General features: G+C 38.6%; 1 protein-coding gene across 1 annotated transcript in view; it reads right to left on the minus strand.

Annotated features, from left to right (window-relative positions):
* Agl (amylo-alpha-1, 6-glucosidase, 4-alpha-glucanotransferase) overlaps positions 1-16,379 on the minus strand; it is a 72,606-nt gene that overhangs the window by 20,064 nt on the left and 36,163 nt on the right. Inside the window, exons 20-24 of the mRNA XM_036190378.1 lie at positions 15,953-16,087; positions 6,995-7,125; positions 2,423-2,559; positions 2,045-2,178; positions 1,059-1,234 (exon numbers count right to left, since the gene is read on the minus strand). Coding sequence (XP_036046271.1) covers positions 1,059-1,234; positions 2,045-2,178; positions 2,423-2,559; positions 6,995-7,125; positions 15,953-16,087 — 713 coding nt within the window. The remainder of the gene's footprint in view (positions 1-1,058; positions 1,235-2,044; positions 2,179-2,422; positions 2,560-6,994; positions 7,126-15,952; positions 16,088-16,379) is intronic.

Raw genomic sequence — 16,379 nt, forward strand, 5'->3', positions numbered from 1 at the left:
AGAGAATTTAAATTGACTCTTCGTTTTTTTTTTTTTTTAAAGATTTATTTATTTATCATGTATCCAGTGTTCTGTCTGCACATATCTCTGCAGGCCAGAAAAGGCCGCCAGATCTCATTACAGATGGTTGTGAGCCACCATGTGGTTGCTGGAAATTGAACTCAGGACCTTTGGAAGAGCAAACAGTGCTCTTAACCTCTGAGCCATCTCTCCAGCCCAGACTCTTCATTTTATTCCTCCTTTTAATTAAAAACTATTTTGTGCGATGCTGAGGAACTGAACTTCTTAGGCCTTGCACTTACTAGGAACTGCTTTCCACCTTAGCACTAAGACATGACTTTCATGACCACTGTCAAGGAAGGAAAGGTCATGTTGTTGGACACCACGAAGTCTTTTATCTGACCTGAACCAATGAAAAACTGAGCAGAGGGAACCACACAGACAATATTACCTCTTTGCTGTATTTATATACTTCAGTTTCATTTGAAAAGCTGTAAACTTTGAACTTTACTTTACCAAAACCCCAAGAAGCAACGGGAAGTTCTAAACTTTAGTGGCCTCAACTACTCGAGACTTTCTCAAAATACAGAAGTGTATTAAAAAGAAAAGTCTTCCTTTGGGCATGTTTTATTGCTTGGATGTTTTAAACCTACTTGCACGAGATGGTACCAGTAGATATGGCTAGCAGTACTTGATAGCAATGAAGACGTGATTAAAAAATCATTTAACATGTTTCGTGTTTGGTAACTGTAATGTTACAAAAATTAAGAAAGAAAATCAGGGAAACTGTATTAAGCTACATTTAATTATAGATATTTAAAATGCCAAGAACTGGAATTTAACAGACACCTGCAGAAGAAAGGATTACCCAACCACAATAAGAACACATCTAAGTGTCTAGTACATAGTTACAACTAAATAGTGAGAATTATTATCATGAGTGAGCAGCTCTTAAATCATCAGCTTACTAAGCAGTGGCTCAGAAACCATCATCTCCCATGGGGTTTCCTTGTTGGACACCACAAGCTTTTACCATTTGCTGCCTCTAACATCCTTACCTGCAGCCAAGGAGACACAGCACTGCTCCTTCTCCTTCGTGATCTCGTTTAGCCTGTAGGGCACATCTGGGAGCACCGGAGAAAGAAGGGGCAGACAAGGGCACTTCCCCACTCCACACATCTGGACGGAACCCAGTGAAAGGTGTTTCACGAAGGTTGAACCATTCCGAACAAAGCTGTAACCAAGTGGCAAGTTGAGAGGTCATCTGCAGAAACACTACCTTGTCAGCAATTTTATTATATGTCCTTTTGCCAAGTGATTTTTCTACAGAAATGTGTAAAATGGTAAAATACTTTTATGTATGTCATTTAACAAGTTAATGAATAAAACAAGTAATATAAAATAATTTTGTTTTTTCCATATCATATTTCACAGGCTTTGTAGACCAGATTTAAATCCCACCCCTAACCTCCCACCCCCAGCTGGGGACTGGACCCAAGACCTTATGCTTGCTAAGCAAATGATGCTCTACTGAGCTAGACACCCAAACATCCCCACCAATTTTTAAAACTGTATTACCGTATATGTGTACATGGTGTGTGTGTGTGTGTGTGTGTGTGTGTGTGTGTGTGTGTGTGTGTGTGTGTGTTTGTGTGTAGGGTGCTTATCTTGTGTGCATGAAGCCCTGAGTTTGACACTCAGTGCCTTATAAACTGGATGCACACCCATAACCCCAGCATTTGGAACTGGAGGCTGGAGGATCAGAAGATAAGATCATCCTTGCCTACACAGTGTATTCCAAGTTTTCAATATATGAGACCCTGTCTCAAAACAAAAATAAACCCCACCTAAACTCTACATTTGGTATTGCATGTTCCAGACTAAAGGATGCTAACACTACTGTCCACCTAAAAAGTTTCTCAGCTCCAAACCTGTGATATGATAGTTCCTTACGTTTTGGTCTTTTTAAATCATGTACAAAATGACTTTCTATATACAGATTCCACACAATTATGCCCATTTACTCAAGTTATATTGGGTATACCTTGACATCTGCTTCCATGCTACATCCAGCAGAGTGGTGTATGCACCAATTAATATAGCATCAAAGTAACAGGGGATAAGGTATCGTGGGATCTGCTTCAGGTAGAAGAACATAGCCTGTAACCATTTACCAACCTGTTATAGAAATAATTTAAAAGTTAATTTGGTGTGTTTCCAGGCTAGGTATATTTTAAGAGTTGAATCTACACATGCAACTTTGCTAGCCAGTAACCCATTAATCATCTGACTACTCTTTAAACCTGAAGGATGATCAAGAAAGGAAAATAGTCCAAGGAAACTTGAATACTATCTGTAACAGGCTAACATATAATTATTAGTGTTCCCTTGATTGCTTTGATTAGAATATCACTCTACTTACTTCAGCAATATTTCCTGATCGTGAAATAAGCCGGCCACTGACATAGTCAATCATCCAATCTCCAGACCTCAAATTTTCACAGAATGGATGTCCCAAGTCATTCTTTGGTCTTATTTCTGCCAACACGGACATTAATCCTGGAAATTCAGACATTATTACTCTGTTGGAAAAGTCAAAATGTTCTCATTGCTTAGCTTGTGGTCAGTCTCCAAGTGTTTGGGGTGAACATATATACAGGCAGACATAAAGGCTGCTCAGTCCACAATGGCACTTGGTATGGTTGGAGATATGAATCAGGGTTCCTACTTCACCCAGGCCACAGAGCCACAGAAGGAATCCCACTGCTTCAAGAACAAGAGAGAGCTTCCAGAGAGGGAGGACTTCCAGGACTGTGCTCATTTGTTTATATTTAATATTATAATATTCAAATGCAACTGGCATGATTTCTCTACCCCAAAGCATCAAATGGACAAGCCTGGGTATTTCTGTGTCAGTAAGTGGTAGACTAATATTTAGAAAAGAATTAAGGAAATCACAAAACTGGTTTAAGAGGAAGCAAGATCATAATGAAACAGCTTCAGAAGCAGCTTTTGGAATATAACAGGAAATACAACTAAACAAAATCACTACTTGAGCTATTGGACATACAATGATTATTTATGCAGACTTCTCTGCTAGAGTCAATTAGCATTCCTATGCATACAGCAGATGCTGTAACTTTGTTACAGGATGATTATACTTTCATCACCCAAATAATCATTTCTACCTTAAAACAGAATTTACTGAATTTTACATGTGTGGCATGTTTTGAAAAATTAAAAACAATGAATTTAAGATGTAAGTTTTTTTCCCTTCAAGGAGTTTCAAAACAAGATGGATAACAAGGCAGCGTAAATACTGTTGTAAATGTCCCACCTATGTCCCGGTGCTTTCAGGGAAGGGGCTCGCTGCTCAGCACTGGCTGGTGCCCCTGCTGAATCATGGAATGACAATGAAACTCTTTCAGAAAACAGAGCTGACAGCGACCAGTGGGATGCAATGGCTGTACAGGAGGTAACAAGAGGGTAGAAAACTGGCTAGCTGGTTTAGAGAAAGCACTTGGGTGGTAACTATGGAGATTAAAAGGATATGGTATGTCAAAGTGAAGCCAAGAATCCACAAATAACTAACTGGTTGTTGAGAATCTGGAGCAGAACCATGAAAAAGTTTCCTAGATTCCAAAATAACAGAACACAGGGTATTGTAAGAACTGGGGAATGGAATTTTGTTCAAGGCAGGAAAAGGTCAACGCGGTGGCTGAGTCTGACTTAACTTATGGCTGTTATTAACAGTCTGCTAGGAAAATGCTCTGGGCTGCCCAAACTGTCAATGACTGACATAAAGTAAAAACTAATCAGATAAGGGCAATTTTATTTAAAAAGAATGAGCTGAGCCATTTCATGAAACATATAAGAGAATTAGCAAAGAACCAGAACAAGGACAGGAAAGGAGATTTTACCTTAAAACTGGTAACATACTTAAAAACTTTTTCTACTTTTATTCATGTGTATGTGTGTCTCTCTGTGTGTGTGTGTTATGTGGTATATGAAAACAGTGCCCAGGGAAGCCAGAAGAGGGCATAGGTCACCTGAAACTGGAGTTTCATGCAAACACGCGCACCTCAGGGTGCTAAGAACTGAACATAGGTCCTCTAGAAGAGCAGCAAGTGTTTTTAATCTGAGCCATCTCTCCAACCCTAGCAAATGATTTCTGAGTGCTTATACTCTGAACCAGGCCTAAGTATTTCATGAATATGAGCTGTTTTAATTCTAATCATGACCCCTTGTGGTCCATGATTACGGTGAGGAAACTGAACCATGGAGAGTTTATCTACTGCAGGGTTCTATAGCTGGTCAATGTAGGGGTCTAGTTTTAAAATCTGGCTCCTTGTCTTTGTTTTTTTTTTCCCAAGACAGGGTCTCAATATGTAGCTTTTTCTGTCCTGAAACTCACTTGTACACCAGGCTAGCCTTGGATTCACAGAGATCCACCTGCTGGGATATGTTTCTTAACCACAGTGAAAACATTCACATACACAAAATAGACTAATTCCAGCATGAGGTAATATTTTCTAAAGACCTAATAAGAAATACAGTAAATAAATACAAGTGTCATCCTGAGGACAAAGAAATTACTGTGATAAGCAATAACTAAGAAAGGCTTCATAAAGCTGGCTGTGGTCATACATGCATGTAATCCCAGCATTTAAGAATAGAGGTAGGGGAGGGGTTGGGGATTTAGCTCAGTGGTAGAGCACTTGCCTAGCAAGCGCAAGGCCCTGGGTTCGATCCTCAGCTCCACATACAAAAAAAAAGAATAGAGGTAGGAGGGTCAGGAGTTTAAGGTTATCCTTAGCAAAATAGTGTCTTTGGGGCCAGCCTAGGCTACATGAGACACTCTCTCCAAAAATAAAAATGAAAAAGGGCTATATAGAAGATATAAGAAATAAGGTGGTCTTAAAATATCTTTTGGACTTTACTTTTATATTGTATGTATGAATATTCACCTGAATATAAATATGTACCCCATGTGTATGCAGTGTGTGTGGCATCCAATCCTCTGAGACTGGAGTTACAGATGGCTGTGAGCTACCATGTGGGTGCTGGGGATTGAGCTCCAGGTCTTTTGAAGAACAGCCAATGCTCTTAACCATTGCTCCAGCCCATAAGATGGTCTTTAAAGAAAGCTCAGACTTAGCCATGATGGAAATGCAAATTAAAATTACATTGAAATTCCATCTCATTTCAGTCAGAATGGCTGTCATCATGAAAACAGACAACAGGGCCAGGGAAATGGGCCAGGTGGTAAAAGGCATGCATGTGCCCATATTCATGCTTACACAATAATAACAATAAAATTAATTTAAAATAGAAAATAACCAACAAATGCTGGCAAGGATGTGGGTGGTGGTGGAAGGGAACCCTTCACTGCTATTACTAATGGGAATGTCAGTGTGGGGCCTCCTGAAAACACTAGAACGAGAACCACCTTATGATCCAGACACACACCACTCTTGGGTTCATAAAGAAGGAATCTTCAGTCAGCACCCCACAGAGATTGCATATGCACATGCACTGGGGCACTATTCACAAGAGCTAAGATAGGAAAAGTGGAAGATACATACAATGGAACTTTATTCAACTGTACAGAATGGAATTGTGTCACTTGAAGAAAAATACATGGAACCAGAAAGCATCACATTACATGAAATAAACTAGACTCATACAGAATATTGCATGCTTTCTCTCATATGTGGATTCTAAGTTAAAATCTCTCTCTCTATCTCTCTCTCTCTTTTTTTTTTTTTTTTTTTTGGTTTTTTGAGACAGGGTTTCTCTGTGTAGCTTTGCACCTTTCCTGGATCTCACTTTGTAGACCAGGCTGGCCTCGAACTCACAGAGATCCGCCTGCCTCTGCCTCCCGAGTGCTGGGATTACAGGCATGTGCCACCACCGCCCGGCAAAATCTCTATTTTTATATCAGGCTCATATGGTAGCTCTATAAACACTTATATATTTCAACTATATAGGAAAAACCAAACATGCAGCAAAAAATTTCCAATTAAATATTTTATTTACAACTCAGTCTCATTTGACTTTGAAAAAGTAGCATAAACTCAATGTCAAGGATATTGTTTTGTTACATAATAAACCAAGACAAGAAATATTTATTGAGGTTAATGTTTAAGAGAAATAAACGTCCTTAATAAACTAGCAGTTTTAGGGAGCACTTACTGAATGAACACTTTGTCACATTCTGTTTTTAGTATTTTATATGAATGATCTCATTTAATTAAGTAACATTACTTACAGTTTGTTTTTTTCTCCTGAAACAAGGTTCCCCTTACAGCCCAGGTAGCCTCAAATTTTCAACTGTCCTGTTTCAGCCTCCTGAGTAGTTGGGACTACAGTCTTGTTCCACCATGCTTGGCTATTATTAATACTGTTTTGTTTGAGACGGGGTTTCACTGTACAGCTCTGGCTGGCCTGGGACTCACTATGTAGAACAAGCAGGCATTGAACTCACGGAGATCCACCTACTTCTGCCCCCCACATACTGAAACTATAACCATACACCAGAGGTGGCTCAGTGGTTAAGACCACTTGATGCTCTTGCAGAAGATCTGGGTTCAGTTCCCAGCATCCACATGGCAAAAATCCACTGTATCTCCAATTCTAGGGGTTCAAATACCTAGTACCTCTGATAGGGGAATCTAATACCTTCTACAGCTTTTGCAGGCAAAAGGCATGAACATGTATGCATACATACATGCAAGCAAAACACTCACACTCTTAAAATAAAATAATCTAAAAAAAATAAAGCACGCATTACCACATGCCTGGTTCTAGTACTCATACTTCAGTGAGGCAGAAACTGGAGTTAGAAATGTTATGCTATTCACTAATGGTCAATCAACAAGGAGCCATAAGTTATAATTTGAACTCAGGTGTCCATATTCTAGGCTTACATTCTTATTTCTATGAAGATGACCACTAAAGAAAAAAACAAAGCAAGCTTTGTCCTTATACCTACCTTGGAGTCCTGCATACTTAAGGGACGACCAGTTTGGTATGTTATAACAACCTCCACCATCTTCCTGTTCTTCTGATTCACATCGGTAAAGTACCTGATTTAGCTCAGCCAAAGTCAATTTAGAGGCAATGCTAAGAATTAGAAAATCAAAGTGATTAATAAATACACTGACATTTCATTTACGTAAAGTAAAAGCAAAAGAAAATCTGCACTATAAATATTAAATGTCTTAGAAATACATCATTCTAGTTACTTTTCTGCCACGATAATAAAACACTGACCAAAACCGACTAGGGGTGGGGTGGTGGTTTGAATAAGAAGGACCCCCCAGGCGTGTATATTTGAATACCTGGTTCCCAGGCCAGTCTGTTCTACGGATTTCCTCAACTGAGGTGCCCTTTTTGCAGGTGACTCTAGCTATAACAAGTTGACAATAAAACCTAATCAGTACATATATATCCTAGGAACTCAGCATTTAAGTAAACATATACTATCATACTATATCACAAGTAATAATTAAGGGGCAACATGTGTTAGAAATTAAATAAGAGCTAATGTCACTCCTAAACTAAGTTAGTAAACCTAGAGGCAGCCAAAAATAAAGAATTTCATCTATGTGTCTATGTGCATGTGTATGCAGGAGCCTATGGAGGCCCAAAGTGGGCATTAGATTCCCTCAAGCTGCATCACAAGCAGTTGTGAGCCACCTAACATGGGTCCTGGGAACTGAGCGCTGGTCCTCTGCAAGAGCAGCAAGAGCTGTTAAAAGCTAAAAAGGACTTATTGGGAAATGTTATCATTTTTACTATTCTCTACAGAGAAAATATTTTCCAGTTTCAAATAACCCTGGACTTTTGAATTATAACTTGTTTTTATGTTCAAGCTATCTGTGTATTACTTCTCCTGCAGTGTACTTGAAATGTTTTTACATTCAAATACAAGGACAAATACTACAGAATTGTATTACAGATGGGCGGCAGTGGCACACGTCTTTAATCCCAGCACTCAGGAGGCAGAGCCAGGCAGATCTCTGTGAGTTTGAGTCCAGCCTGGGCTACAAAGTGAGATCCAGGACAGGCTCCAAAACTACACTAAGAAACCTTGTCTCGGAAAAAAAAAAAGAATTGTATTACATGAAATATATATAACATACAAATTCACAAAACAGAAAGATGAGACGTTGTCTCAAGAAGGAGAAGGAGGAAATACAGAGCAATGGTTTCCTGACTACAGAGTTTCTGTTTTGTGTGATGGAAAGCCATAAACGGACAGTAGTATCAGGACATGATATCATGAATGTAATAAGTCAACACAATTAATGTAATTAATGAATATCATAGAGTTATTGAATGGATGCTGCGAATGTAATTAATGAATAGCACAAATGTAATTATTATGAGTATAACTAATGAATAGCATGAGTGTAATTAATATCTTCAATGTAATTCATACCACTGAATTGTGAACTTAAAAATGGTTATAATTGCAAATATTTAAAAGATACGGTGGAGTGTAATCACCACACATTATATGTGTGTATGAAATTGAAGACATGAAATTAAATTAAAAAGTGGTGATGGTGTCATGGCCCTATGAGGATGCTGGACTAAAGTCTATCAATCTGTGCAAACGGGCAAATTGTACACTATGTGAATTATTTGTCAACAAAGATTTTATAAAATGTAAAAATGGGAAACACTATTACAATGGAAGGAGGTTGGTCTCTGATAATACACTAGATGGTTTGAAAATGGAACAATTAAATGAGAGGATAATTAACTTAGATGGGATTGATGTAATGTCAATTATAAACATTATTGGTTTGATGATTCTTACTTTATCCCTAAAAAAGTTGGTTTATATGAGTGCCAAACAAGATACAAGTCTTAGAAAAACTTATTAAAACAGATCATAGAGATATTCAGATCCAGACAGAAGAATTTAAAGGAGAACCAATCTCAACATTGCATTATAATATTACAGAGAAAGAGCCTAAGGTTTTCAAACAGCCAACCTTAATTTATCCAGTAACCTGACAGGAACTGCCAAATGATAGATATCCCCAACACTGTGTAAGCTGAATGGACTCCTGTGCAAATGTTAGATTTGAGGAAATTCAAAGAAGTAATAGTCTCATATGGCATGCACTCACCGTTTGTGAGGCAGATGTTAAACTTATGGTCAACTTGTAATAGAATCATCTCTCAAGACTGAAGAAATTTGGTTACAGAAGTCTTAGAGGCTGGTCCTCAATTATATGGAGGACCTGGTAGAAGGATGAGGCTGAACAATGGTGTAGGGGTAGAGGTGTTGAAATTTGCCAAAAACAGCTTTTTGGGGAGGATGATTATGCTGATATACAAAGACAATCTTTATATGATGACCACACCCTAGCTTTATGCCACATGGCAGCCTTGAATGCTTGGGACAGATTTCAAGAAGTAGGAAAGAAAATTGAATCTCTTACTAAAGTTATACAGGGCCCCAAAGAAACCTTCACTGATTTCTTACAAAGACTGACTTCAGCAGTAAATAGAATGACACTAAATTCAGAAGCCAGACAAATAATAATTGAATCTCTGGCTTTTGAAAATGCTAATTCACAATGCAAAAGGGTAATTAGACCATTAAAAAGGCAAGATCAGCACCCTTGAAGGAATGGATCTCAGATACAATCAATGTTGAATCTCATGATCATGGTGATGACTGAATAGGAGAGTGATTTCCAGAGGTTTGAAGAAAAGTGGTAATGTCAAAAGTTTTAATTGTGGTAAACAAAGTCACCTAAAAAGGGACTGTAAACACGGAGTTCCTAGAAATAATGTTTTTTCAAGGAATAATTCCAACAGAATGCCCCTCCCTTCTGGATTATGCAGAAGGTCTGGCAAAGGCAGACATTGGATTAACGAATGTTGATCAACAAGGGACAGACAAGGTATTCCCTTGCCTTTCCCACTGGGAAACACTCTGAGGGGCCTCTCAAAGGCCCCCAGGCCAAATTCCATTCAGTCTTTTCCTGTCTTCGCAGAAGAAACTCCTTCCCAGAGCAATTAAAGAACCTAATGCCTATTGTAAAAAACCATACTGATCTGGATGATAGAACAGCTTTAGAAAGTAAAACAAAAATTTAAGTAGAAACCATAAATCAAAATTGATAGATTAGATTTGGAAACTCCCCAAAGTTAGGGTTGGGGAAGGGTTTTGTTTTTGTCTTTTCAGGAAAATAAAAATAACCATCTTGAAAAATTTAAAGATCGCTGGACAAATAAGCATCCAAAGACGGAGAACTATCTGGAAAAAAATACCAAGTAAAGAAATAATCTGACCTAATATAATCTTTGAAATCTTCAAATGGATGTTGGGGCTCCACAACAATGATTCCACATGGACTGTGATAACACCATTAACCTGACAAACACCACCCAAAGATTGGTTTTGGACTACAAACTGCTCAGGACAATTTCAAGATGGCTAGTTGAAATGATCCAGCTTCACAGACTCCTCTAGCTAGAACGTGACAAGCCCTGCACTTTCCTATTATGCAGAGACAACAAATGATACAGCTACCTCTCCCAGGACTTGACAACTAACCCAAAATGTTTCTTTTCAGGATCCGCTAAAGATGCCATCGTCCCCCCAGAGAGTAGGAAGTAATTTTAAAAATATGACACCAGCCGGGCGGTGGCGCTCGCCTTTAATCCCAGCACTCAGTTTAATCCCAGCACTTGGGAGGCAGAGCCGGTGAATCTCTGTGAGTTCGAGGCCAGGCCTACAGAGAGAGATCCAGGACAAGCACCAAAGCAACAAAGAGAAACCCCGTCTCAAAAAACCAAAAAAAGAAAAAAAAAAAAAAAAAAAGAATATGACACTCACAGTCCCAAGAGGTGAAGTGGGGTAGTTTTTTTGGTCCTTCAATGGGTTATGAATATTTGTCATTGTTTTGGTGATTGACTGCAAGTTGTTATTGGTAATGGTCAGGAAAAAAAGCCAAACAAAGGAGATTAGATTATGGGTTCTTGTTTGAAAGAGAAAGAAAAAAGACGATATAGATATGATAAGATAAAAGGTAGATTATTGAATCTACTTTTAAAAAGCAACTATAGTTTTAATTATTTTACATTGGATTGGATTTTTGTATATTGTATACACTGATACAATGTTGAGATTTTTTTTTTTTTTTTTTTGGTTTTTCGAGACAGGGTTTCTCTGTAGCTTTGGAGGCTGTCCTGGAACTCACTTTGTAGACCAGGCTGGCCTCGAACTCACAGAGATCCACCTGCCTCTGCCTCCCGAGTGCTGGGATTACAGGCGTGTGCCACCACCGCCCAGTGTTGAGATCATTTTTGATGGAACATACTGTACATACATTTCTACTGTTGTTCAAGGTATTGTACCCATATAGTTCATTTAACAATGTAATACAAATTGCTAGTCCTTGAAAGTTATTATTACAAACTATTTAGGATAACAAAGAAATGCAGGTTAGTAGTTAGTTACCTATTATAATTGATCTTGGAGTCTTTTTAGGTATGTTTTCAAGGTCAAACATATATTTAGATAGACAGGTCATCTTCCAACACTTCAGAGGTCTACATAATATGGCATTTAAGATGCTTTAATAACCTAGATTCTTTTTTTTTTTTTTTTTTATGACAATGAGACAAGTCTGCTCTTGGCAGCACCAATCTACTTCAGAGAAGATGATGGACATCAATGAAACTCCATATGGAGTTTACTTTCTTTGTGGTAGAAGTTAGCCACTGGGTAAGAAAGTACCCTTGCCTCAACTGCTGACAGTTTGCTGTCCAAAATGGACAATCAGGACATAAAAGAAAGGACTACCAGCTGGGTGGTGGTGGAGCACGCTTTTAATCCCGGAACTCAGGAGGCAGAGGCAGGTGGATCTTTGTGAGTTCAAGGCCAGCCTGCTCTACAGCACAAGTTCCAGGACAGGCTCCAAAGTTACACTGAGAAACTCTGTCTAGAAACAAAACAAAACAAACAAAATGGACTGCTAAACCTCACTAAGACAAGGTAGGAAGGCCTTTAGAAAATCCTGGTTCACAGAAATGTCTGTCTGATATGCTATTCCTATAGGTTGAGGATGGATGTCCCAACATTGCAGAGGAACCTTGAGTGACTGTCCAGGCAGCCAGCTGTTTCTGTCATTTCTCACAGTTTTTTGGAAGTCACTTGTTTACATTTCCTGCTTACTCAGTTAACAGTATTTCCTTCTTGGGTCTCTGATGGAGTTGATGACTAGATAGTTATAGTTTCCTTGTTAACAATTTCAGAAAAGAAACTCACTAAAGAGGTATAAAGTGTGTAAGTTTGAAAGACACCAAAGGTAGTTTTTGGTTGGTAATACAAGTTAGGATAGAAAGTGAACTAGATACAACACTTTGCATTCACCAAAATATGATAAATAAAGGAGTATTTTCTCTGAATTTGTCAATTGTTAATGGGCTAGACATTATTAATGTAATTCCCCCCCACCCCCCACCCCGAGACAGGGTTTCTCTGTGTAGCTTTGCGCCTTTCCTGGAACTCACTCTGTAGCCCAGGATGGCCTTGAACTCACAGAGATCCGCTTGCCTCTGCCTCTCGAGTGCTGGGATTACAGGCATTCACCACCACCGCCCAGCTTATTAATGTAATTCTTGACTGATATATTATATATAGTTATTGTACTTTTTGTATAGCATTTTTTAATACTAGTTATAACCTTCTTTTACTATTGTAGACAAAAAAGGGGGAATGAGGTGATATATTTGTAATCTAAGAAATAAAGCTTGCCTGAAGATCAGAGGACAGAGTTAGCCACAGAGGGGTCAGGCAGAGGTGTCACACATCTTTAATCCTAGCACTCTGGGGACAGAGGTAGAGATCTGTCTGGATTTCTGTGATTTTAGGCCATACTAGGCCACATGAGACTAATCCAGTCTAAAGAGAAACAGAACCAGGCAGTGGAGGCACACACCTTTAACTCCAGCACTTGGGATCACAGACCTTTAATCCCAGCATTAGAAAGGTTGAAACAGGAAGTGATATGGTTAGGAAGAGAAGGGAATATAAGATGGGAGGAGACAGGAATTCACTCTCTTGCAGATCAGGCTAAGGAGCTGGTGAGGTAAGAGGTGGTGGCTGTGGCTTGCTCTGCTTTTCTGATCTTTCAGCTTTCACCCTGACATCTGGCTCTGGGTTTTTATTATAAAGATTTAGGATTCGTGCAACAGTGTGGCTTTGTTAGAGGAAGCATGTCTAGGGGTGGCCTTTAGGGTTTCAGAAGCCTAAGCCAGGTCCAGTAGCTCTCTCTCTTTCTGCTGCCTGTGGATCCACATGTAGAGATCACAGCTCCTTCTCCAGCACCATGTCTGTCTGCTTGCTCTCATGTCCCACCATGATGATAATGGACTAAACCTCTGAAAATGTAAGCTGCCACCCCAGTTAAATGTTTTCCTTTCTAAGAGCTCCTATGGTCATGGTGTCTCTTCATAGGAACAGAACACTGACTAAGACAACAGTTGAAATTGTATTTTCTTAGTCTTCTTAGTTGCCCAGGTAATTTCACTTCACACAACCAGCTTTTTCTGTGAACACATATCCTCTTGAATATCTCCCTTTCTCTTGTTTTGTTCTGTCTCAAGTTAGAAAACTGTTGTGCTTTGCTCCCTTCCTATAGCTCCAGTTCAAGAACCAGGACCATCAAATAAGTGAGCAGGCCCAGTGCCCTTTCCTCTCTAGGACAGTATTTCCCGGCACATAACCAGTAGACTCCTTGCACAAAAAGCACGCAGGAAGCTTTAAAACACAGACTTTTCTGTTCTTACTTTGAAATAATCTGAGTAGGTCTAAAGAGAAATGTCTTTTTTTAAAAAAGATTTATTTGTTTATTATGTATACAATGTTCTGTCTGCATATATTCCTACACTCCAGAAGAGGGCACCAGATCTCATTATAGATGGTTGTGAGCCACCATATGGGTGCTGGAAATTGAACTCAAGACCTCTGGAAGAGCTGCCTGTGCTCTTAACCTCTGAGCCATTTCTCCAGCCCAAGAAATGTCCTTTTTTATATAACATGCTAGAGACATGCACAACTATTCCATCACAGACTTTTTTGGTAGGTAATTGCTTCACTAGAATATTTTGAATTAAGATCCTCAATGTATAAAAACTCCAAAACAACCAAAATATTGAACACTATAGAAAAACAGGCTACTGCATAAAATGACATTTAGCCAAATAAATACAAATGGATAAAACATTAGTTTAATATTTAAGACGAGATGTTAAAGTATTTCATATTTACCAATTTGATTAGTAATCCTGACCAGGTACTATGTGTCAAATACTGTGCCAGGTGATTTACATAAATAATTCTTACGACTCTTTATAAAAGAAACTCTAATTGTAATAACTGTTCAAAGTGTTACTTCCTCTTTTCAAATTTAATTTAATTTGATTTTTTTTTTTTTTGAGATATGATTTCTCTACATAGCCCTGGCTGTTCTGGAATTCACTTTGTAAACCAGGCTGGCTTCAAACTCACAGAGATCCACCTGCTTCTGTCTCTGCCTTCCAGGTGCTAGGATCAAAGACATGTACCACTATGCCTCACTTTTATTTTTTGCAGGATCTAATGTAGCCCAGGCTGGCCTCAAACTCACTATGCAGCCAAGGATTACACTGAACTTCTGATCATCCTGTTTCTTCCCTTGAAGTGCTGTGATTATAGGTGTATATTCCTATGTGGCACTAGGGAATAAACCCGGGGATCTGTACATGCCAAGAAAGTATTCAACCAACTGAGTTACAACCCTAACCGGTCTATCTTCTCACAGCTCGTCAGAGTCTGAAAGAGAATTCAAACCCAACTTATGCTCTATTTTTTGTTGATGTTTTAGAGACAAAGTCTCACCAAGTATTCCTGGCTAGCCTGGAACTCTATGTAGACCACACTGGCCTTGAACTTACAGGATCCTCCTGCCTCTGCCTACTGAGTGCTGCATACTTTGTGCTCTTAAATATAACCTTATAATAATATACGTTCATTATTGGCAAAGATGAAACTCTTACATAAAGCTGAACATGCTCATTAATATAATCTTTTTTTTTACAGAACTGATTAAAAATTCCAAATATGTGATATATTCTAACCCCAAACTCCATTTCTAGAAATTTAACTTACTGCCAGTGATAGCAAATATGCTAAGCAGCTATCAGATGTCAAGCATGGTGTCACATGTTTTCCATGTCTTACCCTGTTTAATTTTAAGGGGTAAGTACTACTATTAGCTCCACTGTCCAGAAAATTCAACATAACTTGGCCAAGATGATACTGACAGTGTTGAAGCTTTAGCTAAACTTAGGTCTAAAATGGATATTCTTTAGCACTATGTGGTACCACATAGCAAAGGAATATTTAAAAGCTTAGCAAAAATCAGGGTACCAAGATACACACAATAAGGAATAATTAGAAGCACTCTAGATATCTTAGAGTGGATAATTACTAAATTTATTATGACAGAGCTATATATAAAATAATAATATGTTCACACTAAAAATGATATGGTAATCAGTATAATGTATGCAACTAAATCTTAGAGAGATTAGAAAAATCATGCATGTGCAGGCAGATATATATATATATATAGATAGATAGATAGATAGATAGATAGATATAGATATAGATATAGATATATAGATATAGATATATAGATATTTAGAATCCATAGAGAAAGAATACATAAGCATGAAAAGGAGCACCAGTGAGCACACACACAAATGATGAAGTGATAGGCTGAAAAGTTAACAGTGGCTGATGCTGGCATCAATGGCCTGCAGACCACACTTTAAGTAGTAGCAAGGAGAGAAAGCACGCTTAAAACTGCCCAGATCAGGTTGGGGTAGTGCATCATTGTTGAGGTGTTAGATCTATAAAATAGGGAATACTTACGAAGCGAAGGGGGTTTTTAATATAGGATGTGAGTTGTCAACAGCAAGGCTTCCAGATTTAAATTGAGAGCTGAACTGGGTCAGGTGATTTCGAAGAATTCCAACAGCGACTTGAGCATGTGGATCAAGACTAACTCTGAATAATGTTGATTTAAAAAAAAAACCAAACAGGTAACTTTTAGTTTATTCAAACCTAACAAGATACACAAACTATTTTTTCTAGATCTTTAAAAAATGTTATGTGCCTCTGTGTGTACAAATTGAATGCGTGCAGGTGCCCAGAGAGAGCAGAACACCTCAGATTCTCTGGAACTGGAGGTATAGGTGGCTGTGAGCCACCTGACATGTTGCTGGAAACTGAATCAGGTCCTCTACAATATCACCAAGCACTCTTAACCATTGAGCCATCGCTCCAGACCCCCCCCAAA

The sequence above is a fragment of the Onychomys torridus genome, chromosome 6 (genome assembly GCF_903995425.1).
Source record: "Onychomys torridus chromosome 6, mOncTor1.1, whole genome shotgun sequence".
Classification (NCBI taxonomy): domain Eukaryota; kingdom Metazoa; phylum Chordata; class Mammalia; order Rodentia; family Cricetidae; genus Onychomys; species Onychomys torridus.